This window comes from Oncorhynchus tshawytscha, linkage group LG23, assembly GCF_018296145.1.
Source record: "Oncorhynchus tshawytscha isolate Ot180627B linkage group LG23, Otsh_v2.0, whole genome shotgun sequence".
In the NCBI taxonomy this organism is placed as follows: domain Eukaryota; kingdom Metazoa; phylum Chordata; class Actinopteri; order Salmoniformes; family Salmonidae; genus Oncorhynchus; species Oncorhynchus tshawytscha.
In genome coordinates, this window is record NC_056451.1 from 11,096,509 (window position 1) to 11,105,839 (window position 9,331).

General features: G+C 44.1%; 1 protein-coding gene across 1 annotated transcript; it reads left to right on the top strand.

Annotated features, from left to right (window-relative positions):
- Positions 1-969: 969 nt before the first annotated feature.
- Positions 970-9,258, top strand: LOC112222995 (deoxyribonuclease-2-alpha). Its single transcript, XM_024385892.2, is given in 7 exon segments — positions 970-1,287; positions 1,843-1,940; positions 2,119-2,287; positions 5,198-5,297; positions 5,487-5,651; positions 7,976-8,200; positions 8,360-9,258. Coding segments are annotated over 6 exon segments (1,176 nt in total). The 5' UTR covers positions 970-1,287; the 3' UTR covers positions 8,779-9,258.
- Positions 9,259-9,331: the final 73 nt, after the last annotated feature.

Here is a 9,331-nt window from a genome sequence, read left to right on the forward strand (position 1 = left end):
TTTGGGGTTGTACCTGGTAGGTTCCATGATAATTTGGGTGAGATTGAGGGCATCTAGCTTAGATTGTAGGACGGCCGGGGTGTTAAGCATATCCCTGTTCAGGTCACCTAACAGTACAAACTCTGAAGATAAATGGGGGGCAATTACTTCACATATGGTGTCCAGGGCACAGCTGGGGGCTCAGGGGGCTCTGTAACAAGCGGCAACAGTGAGAGACTTATTTCTGGAAAGGTGGATTTGGGGACGCAATATAGAAATGTACGGTACTGATCCCTGAAATGATTTGACCCATATCACTACCCTCATACCTCTTCGCAAAAATGTACCTACATCAATTTTGGAAAAAGGATTTTACTCACAAAAGACGTAGGAAAATGGACAAACTAAAGGGTGTGCAATATAGAAGGGTAGTCAGTGGACATTCTGAACCTTGTTTGAAGTCAGTAGGTCACATGACCAAGGAGCGATTGAAATTTTAAATGTAGAAAAATTAATGTAGAAACATGTGAGATGAAAATGGACAAACTAAAGGGTGTGCAATGTGTAGGCCCACTCAGTGGACATTCTGAACCTTGTTTGAAGTCACTAGGTCACATGACCAAGTAGCTATTGAAATTCTAAATTTTGAAAAGTTTATGTAAAATCATGTGAGATGAAAATGGACAAACTAAAGGGTGTGCAATATAGATGGGTAGTCATTGGACATTCTGAATTGTTGTTTGAATTGTTGTTTGAAGTCACTAGGTCATATGACCAATGAGCTATTGAAATTCAAAAATGTAAATAAATAATTTAAAATAGTGCAAGTTGTAAATCAACAAACAAATGTGTGTGCAATGTGTGTCTATGCCATCGGGTTAGCTACAACCAGTTTTGAAGGTTTTTGGAGTAATGGTTAAAGAGCTATTGAAATGTGAACATTTTGATTTGTCACTATGTTGACGGTCCCTAACTGCTGTTGGTTAATGTAAGGAAAACTACAGGCGAATATCCAACCCGAAGCTGTCTTCACCTCGGTTGTTCCCCATGTGTAAAAGGCAGAAGAGTGCCTCTGGTCCAGGGCGTTAGTGCGAGATCTAGGCGTTGAATGCGCCCTTTAACAGAGCTAGCAGAAGGGTAGCTAAAGCAAACTATTGTCATTAACTCGTGACCGTAAACCGGCCCCGTGACATCGTACTTCAAAACAAGGATGTATCTCGACTTTAGAAATGGAATAGTTCGCCACAATCAAAGATCACGTGGATACGGAAAAGCTGTAGAATCAGCATAATTGTCAAGTTCTCAAAGGTAGGATAAGTGTTGATGTAGAAATTAGAATTTTCAATGGGGCACATTTGGCATAGGCTATAACGTTAGCAGGTGTATTCAACTCTTTCTTATTCTACGAGGTCCGGAGCCTGTTGGGTTGCTGTTCTACCTGATCATTATTTGCGCAGACCTGGGTCTGAATCAGTCCCTCCTCCTGATTAGAGGGGAACAAAAAAACGCAGTGGAACTGGCTTCGAGGTCCAGAGTTGAGTTTGACGGGGCTATACGTTTCGTTTGCATGGGTTATGCTTCATTCTAATTATTTCTAAAGCAGTTGACAAATCAATTAGATATCAACTCAATGAAAAATCGGATACTTTTTGTTAGTTTACTTCTGATACATTGTAACAACATTGTAACATAATTGTAACACCAACTTTCGGCTACTGATGCAATTTGTAATGCATCGCTGCGTTCTCTTCTTGTCCTAAAGCCACCCTTTTCCATTTTAGTCAACAAATGTTGAAGTTGCCATTTTGGCAATAGTTTTTCACAGTTCCTAAAACTATTTTGACCTCATTGCTTTCGCTTCAGATGTTGTCACTTGTTGTCCTGCTGATCCTGTTTCAACCAGGAGAGGGAGGCACCTCACCTATCTCCTGTTACAATGATCAAGGGGAAGCTGTTGACTGGTGAGAAAACAGTTCTGGGCAGACTGAAGATTGAACTGATATGACCTTCTTCCCTTAGGTCTGTTAGCTACTTAGTCACAGACAGTGTGCATAGCAAGGTGTGCAAGAACAACACAAAGTACTGAGAATCAAACTCTATCTCTCCTTCTCTCTCTATCTCTCTGTTGCTTTCTCTCAGGTTCTATCTCTACAAACTCCCCCATGTTGATCGTGAAATTCCCAACGATGGACAGAGTTATCTACTGATGGACAAAGGGAGCGAGGGATGGACGGATGGAAAAGTGTTGGTGAATGACAGCACTGGAGCCCTGGGGAGGACAGTGGGCCGGCTGTATGAGCAGGGGAAGGTCTGGTTACATCTATTATTAATATCAGACCACATTTGAATGAGCTGTGAAACTTAAAGGGAAAATCCACTCAAAAACGACAGGCCCAAAATGTTTTTTTCATGTTGATATGGCCGGTGACACTTTGTTTCTTGGAAGTCCAATATCTTGAAACTTGACCGCTGACATGCAAACCATTTTGGGACTGTATCAACAGTGGACTAATGAAAAAAAATACCAAAAGATAGTTTTTGAGTGTTTTCAAATGAAAGTTTATTTGTCACGTGAAATGCTTACTTACAGGCTCTAACCAATAGTGCAAAAAAGGTGTTAGGTGAACAATAGGTAAGTAATGAAATAAAACAACAGTAAAAGACAGGCTATATATAGTAGCGAGGCTACGTACAAACAGTCAGTTAGGCAGGCTGATTGAGATAGTATGTACATGTAGATATTGTTAAAGTGACTATGCATATATGATGAACAGAGAGTAGCAGTAGCGTACAAGAGTGGTTGGTGGGTGGTGGGACACAATGCAGATAGCCCGGTTAGCCACTGTGCGGGAGCACTGGTTGGTCGGCCCAATTGAGGTAGTATGTACATGAATGTATAGTTAAAGTGACTATGCATATATGATAAACAGAGTAGCAGCAGCGTAAAAAGAGGGGTTGGGGGGGTCACACAATGCAAATAGTCCGGGTAGACGTTTGACTACCTGTTCAGGGGTCTTATGGCTTGGGGGTAAAAACTTTAGAAGCCTTTTTGTCCTAGACTTTGCACTCCGGTACCACTTGCCATGCGGTAGTAGAGAGAACAGTCTATGGCTGGGGTCTTTGACAATTTTTCGGGCCTTCTTCTGACACTGCCTGGTGTAGAGGTCCTGGATGGCAGGCAGCTTAGCCCCAGTGATGTACTGGGCTGTACGCACTACCCTCTGTAGTGCCTTGCGGTCAGAGGCCGAGCAATTGCCGTACCAGGCAGTGATGCAACCGGTCAGGATGCTCTCGATGTTGCAGCTGTAGAACCTTTTGAGGATCTCAGGACCCATGCCAAATCTTTTTAGTTTCTTGTGGGAGAATAGGCTTTGTCGTGCCCTCTTCACGACTGTCTTGGTGTATTTGGACCATTCTAGTTTGTTGTTGATGTGGACACCGAGGAACTTGAAGCTCTCAACCTGCTCCACTACAGCCCCGTCGATGAGAATGGGGGCGTGCTCGGTCCTCCTTTTCCTGTAGTCCACAATCATCTCCTTAGCCTTGGCTACGTTGAGGGATAGGTTGTTATTCTGGCACCACACGGCCAGGTCTCTGACCTCCTCCTTATAGGCTGTCTCGTCATTGTCTGTGATCAGGCCTACCACTGTTGTGTTGTCTGCAAACTTAATGATGTTGTTGGAGTTGTGCCTGGCCATGCAGTCGTGGGTGAACGGGGAGTACAGGAGGGGACTGAGCACGAACACCTGTGGAGCTCCAGTGTTGAGGATCAGCGTGGCAGATGTGTTGCTACCTAACCTCACCACCTGGGGGCGGCCCGTCAGGAAGTCCAGGATCCAGTTGCAGAGGGAGGTGTTTAGTCCCAGGATCCTTAGCTTAGTGATGAGCTTTGAGGGCACTATGGTGTTGAACGCTGAGCTGTAGTCAATGAATAGCATTCTCACACAAGTGTTCCTTTTGTCCAGGTGGGAAAGGGCAGTGTGGAGTGCAATAGAGATTGCATCATCTGTGGATCTGTTTAGGCGGTATACAAATTGGAGTGGTTCTAGGGTTTCTGGGATAATGGTGTTGATGTGAGCCATGACCAACCTTTCAAAGCACTTCATGGCTACGGACGTGAGTGCTATGGGTCTGTAGTCATTTAGGCAGGTTGCCTTTGTGTTCTTGGGAAAAGGGACTATGGTGGTCTGCTTGAAACATGTTGGTATTACAGACTCAGGGACATGTTGAAAATGTCAGTGAAGACACCTGCCAGTTGGTCAGCACATGCCCGGAGCACACGTCCTGGTAATCCGTCTGGCCCCCGCAGCCTTGTATATGTTGACCTGTTTAAAGGTCTTACTCACGTCGGCTACGGAGAGCGTGTTCACACAGTCGTCCGGAACAGTTGATGCTCTCATGCATGCCTCAGTGTTGCTTGCTCTCGAAGCGAGCATAGAAGTGATTTAGCTCGGAACATGTTCCAGTCTGTGCTAGCAAAACAGTCCTGTAGCTTAGCATCTGCTTCATCTGACCAACCACTTTTTTATAGACCGAGTCACTGGTGCTTCCTGCTTTAATTTTTGCTTGTAAGCAGGAATCAGGAGGATAGAGTTGTGGTCGGATTTACCAAATAGAGGGCGAGGGACAGTTTGTATGCGTCTCTGTGTGTGGAGTACAGGTGATCTAGAATTTTTTTCCCTCTGGTTGCACATTTAACATGTTGATAGAAATTTGGTAGAACTGATTTAAGTTTCCCTGCATTAAAGTCTCCGGCCACTAGGAGCGCCACCTCTGGGTGAGGGGTTTCCTGTTTGCTTATTTCCTTATACAGCTGAATGAGTGCGGTCTTAGTGCCAGCATCTGTCTGTGGTGGTAAATACACAGCCTTAACAGTTTCATTTGAAGTAACACATAGCAGTATTTATTTAGCAGCTATTTTTGGTAGCTGGCCGCTCAGAATGTTTTTTGTCACAGTGGAATGAGACAGAATGACACAGAAAATAGAAATGTGGAACTATAACTTTTTGTGGGTTGTTTGTTTCACTGTCTAATTTTCACTAAGGAGCAATTGGAGTTTTCTTTTCACCCAGACAGCCATGATAAATAAATACAGCACATGACGTTATCAAAGAACTAACACTATTGACACTATAACCCTTGTTTCTGAGTTTAGAGTTTACAATATGCATGGAAGTGTATATCTTATGATGATGAGTGTGTCTACTTTCCCTTGCAGAATGAAGACATTGCATACATCCTGTACAATGACCAGAGACCACCCGAGGAGGGAGAAAGAGGATTTGGTTTCCTTAGTAGCTGAGGTGGCCACACTAAAGGTCAGGACAATATAAACCTCAGCTGTATACTGTATACAGGCATCACATTATAATGTTAATCTCAGCACCCAGGCATCTGGCCAGCTACTCCATTTGTAGTATGTTAATGTTTTTGTCAGACAAGAAAGTACTGTTGTGAAATGACTCAGTTTTCAATGAGTGACTGGTATCTCCCTCTCTCCATCTCAGGTGTTGTCTTATTGGACAAGACACAGGGCTACTGGTTGGTCCACAGCACCCCTCATTTCCCCCCTGTAAAGGAAATAGGGCAATATTTCTACCCAGGTAGTGGTGTACAGAATGGACAGAACTTCATCTGTGTGACCTACCCACTGGAACGCTTTCAGGCCATTGGTAAGACTGTAATCCTGTAAAAGTAATTTGGAATACTATAGGTTTACCATAGAATTCTGAAAAAGGATCTTGGATTATCCACCCTGTTATAATGCATGAAACTGTGAATTGTTTCTATTTCATGCGACTGTTTCATGCTGAGGCAGACTCTCTGTGCGTACAACCCGATCCGACTGGGATATGTTCCCCATAGCGTCGGATAATAACATTGATGAATACGCTGATTCGGTGAGCGAGTTTATTAGCAAGTGCATCGGTGATGTTGTACCCACAGCAACTATTAAAACCTTCTCCAACCAGAGACAGTGGATTGGTGGCAGCATTCGTGCAAAACTGAAAGTGCGAACCACTGCTTTAAATCAGGGCAAGGCGACCGGAAACATGACCGAATACAAACAGTGTAGCTATTTCCTCCGCATGGCAATCAAACAAGTTAAGCGTCAGTATAGAGACAAAGTAGAGTTGCAATTCAACGGCTCAGACACGAGAGGTATGTGGCAGGGTCTACAGTCAATCATGGACTACAAAAAAAAAACCTCCCCGTCACGGACCAGGATGTCCTGCTCCCAGACAAACTAAAAAACTTCTTTGCTCGCTTTGAGGACAATACAGTGCCAACGACACTGTCCGCTACCAAAACCTGCGGGCTCTCCTTCACTGCAGCCAAAGTGAGTAAAGCATTTAAACGTGTTAACCCTCGCAAGGCTGCCGGCATCCATAGCCGCATCCTCAGAGCATGCACAAACCAGCTGGCTGGTGTGTTTACGGACATATTCAATCGATGCTTATCCCAGGCCGCTGTTCCCACATGCTTCAAGTGGGCCACCATCGTTCCAGTTCCCAAGAAAGCTAAGGTAACTGAGCTAAATGACTATCGCCCCATAGCACTCACCTCCGTCATCATGAAGTGCTTTGAGAGACTAGTCAAGGATCATATCACCTCCACCCTACCTGACACCCTAGACCCTGGACTACCTATGTAAGAATTTGCATTTACCGCCCCAATCGAGAGGTCCATCTGGGTCCTGGGACGGGCCGCCCCCAATCAGCATACCCCCGCACACTGACACTGCCCTAACCCATCTGGACAAGAGGAATACCTATGTAAGAATGCTGTTCAGCGACTACAGCTCAGCATTTAACACCATAGTAACCTCCAAACTCGTCATCAAGCTCTGCATTTCACAGTAAAATCTACACTGTTGGTTAAGGGCTTGTAAGTAAGCATTTCACAGTAAAATCTACACTGTTGGTTAAGGGCTTGTAAGTAAGCATTTCACAGTAAAGTCTACATTTGTATTCGGCGCATGTGGCAAATAAAGTTTGATTTGATACTCTGTTCACAACGTTGACATCAACCACCCTCACGCCCACACAACGTCATACATGTGGTCTGCAGTTGTGAAGCCGGTTGAACATACTGCCAAATTCTCTAAAATGACGTTGGATGCCGCTTATGGTAGAGAAATTAACATTCAATTATCTGGTAACAGCTCTGGTGGATATTCCTGCAGTCAGCATGCCAATTGCACGCTCCCTCAAAACTTGAGACATTTGTGGCATTGTAATGTGTGAAAAAACTGCACATCTTAAGAGTGGCATTTTATTGTCCCCAGTACAAGGTGCACCTGTGTAATGATCATGCTGTTTAATCAGCTTCTTGATATGCCACACCTGTCAAGTGGATGGATTATCTTTGCAAAGGAGAAATGCTCACTAACAGTGCACAACATTATAGAGAAAAAACATTTTGTGTGTATGGAACATTTCTGGGATCTTTTATTTCAGCTCATGAAACATGGGACCAACACTTCACGTGTTGTGTATATATTTTTGTTCAGCTTAAGATGTCATTAAATTGTGATGGGAGTTCTCAGTGGAGGCCAACTTCCATCGAACTCAAAGCATTGTCTTGTCTTAAAACATTTTTAATCTCATTTTAGCCACAGTCAAGTGGTCTAATACGTACAGGCATTTGTCTCCTACTCTGTTTGAAAATTTTGAAAAGTCATCATACTAATAAGTCATGTAATAAGTCATAGATTAAGATAGTACTTGTCTTGGAGCTTGGTGCCTATTGAATCAGACAGACAGACAGACAGACAGACAGACAGACAGACAGACAGACAGACAGACAGACAGACAGACAGACAGACAGACAGACAGACAGACAGACAGACAGACAGACAGACAGACAGACAGACAGACAGACAGACAGACAGATTGATCAGTCAATTCATAATGATTTGCTTTACTTTTTACACAATTCATTGATTGAAATGTTTGAAGTGTTCAATTGACATGTATTATGTTTTACATTGCAGGAGAGCAGTTGCAGATCAACCAGCCCAATGTGTATGACTGTGGTGTCCCTGCTTCCTTGGCCTCTCTGGTGCCCGCACTGGCTGACGTCTGTAACAACAGCCAAGGGCAGATGGCCTATAGCAACTTACCGCACACCCAACCCGCATCCAATCGCAGCGTCTCCCTCACCTCATTGGGTGGAACCAAGTTCATCAGCTTTGCCAAGGGGAGATCATTCAATAATGGTAAGGAACAATTTAGAAACTATTCGTTTATAATTTTTTTTAACTGTTGACGTGTTGTTTCATGGTTAGAATGACCATTCATGTCATTGCCGTTTTGTAGTTGTGAATGACCCAACATTTAACCACAATATCCCCATTTCCCCTCCTGACTCCCATTAGATCTGTACCACTCCTGGGTGGCTCCCACCCTCCAGTCAGACCTCCTAGTCCAGTTCTGGATCCGCTCCACTGGCATCCTGCCCTCTGACTGCTCCCTGGGCTGGAAGGTCCTGGACATCCAGCTTATCTCCCCAGGCGGGAGGATCACCTTCAAGGCCTCCAACGACCACTCCAAGTGGGCCGTGAGTACCACCGGGGGTGGGGTGGATAGAGCTGCTGGCTGGGTGTGTGTGGGCGACATCAACCGGAACGAGGCTGAGGAGAAGAGAGGGGGTGGGACAGTGTGCCTGCAGGATGCCACGGTGTGGAAGGCCTATCGGACAGCGGCGCTGGAGTGTGAGATGTGCGGGGGAGGGACTAGCGGGTGTGATGTGGACGTAGAGGATGCAAGGCACTACCAGGGAGATATGAAGCAGTAAGCATCAGTGTAAAGTTACTAGTATGCACACAGTTCACTGAGCAGGTAGGTGTATTAGTATTATTGAGCTCCATGAACAAGGTACCCCATAGAATGTTGATTAATAAGGTACCAGCATTTAATTTACTTTTTTTATGGCAGTTTTGGAGTGTTTCATAAATTGCCATGAATTGAAACATATTTGAAAGGGAAGTGGCACTCCTGTAATAATTCAACATTGAGCCCTTTGCTACATTCTGTGTAGTTCTATAAGTTGCTAATGACTGTAGGAAATGTTGATTGTGATCTCAGGTACATTTTATATGCGTCTGTTTTCAACCTTTTTTTTATGTAGAAATTCTTTTTTTTAATGATCGTTAAAGTATGTATAATGTTTTTTCTTTATTTCTCTTTTACTTTATAGTCAAATGTTTGGTGACGTTTTCAGCTCTTAGCTTGAAACAGGCAAAGATACTGTCTTCTGTCCCAATAAAGAAAGTACTGTTGCGGGGTGCACAAATATTTTGCGTAAGGTTCTTCATTAAACCTCCTCACCCACCAACAAGCCAGATACT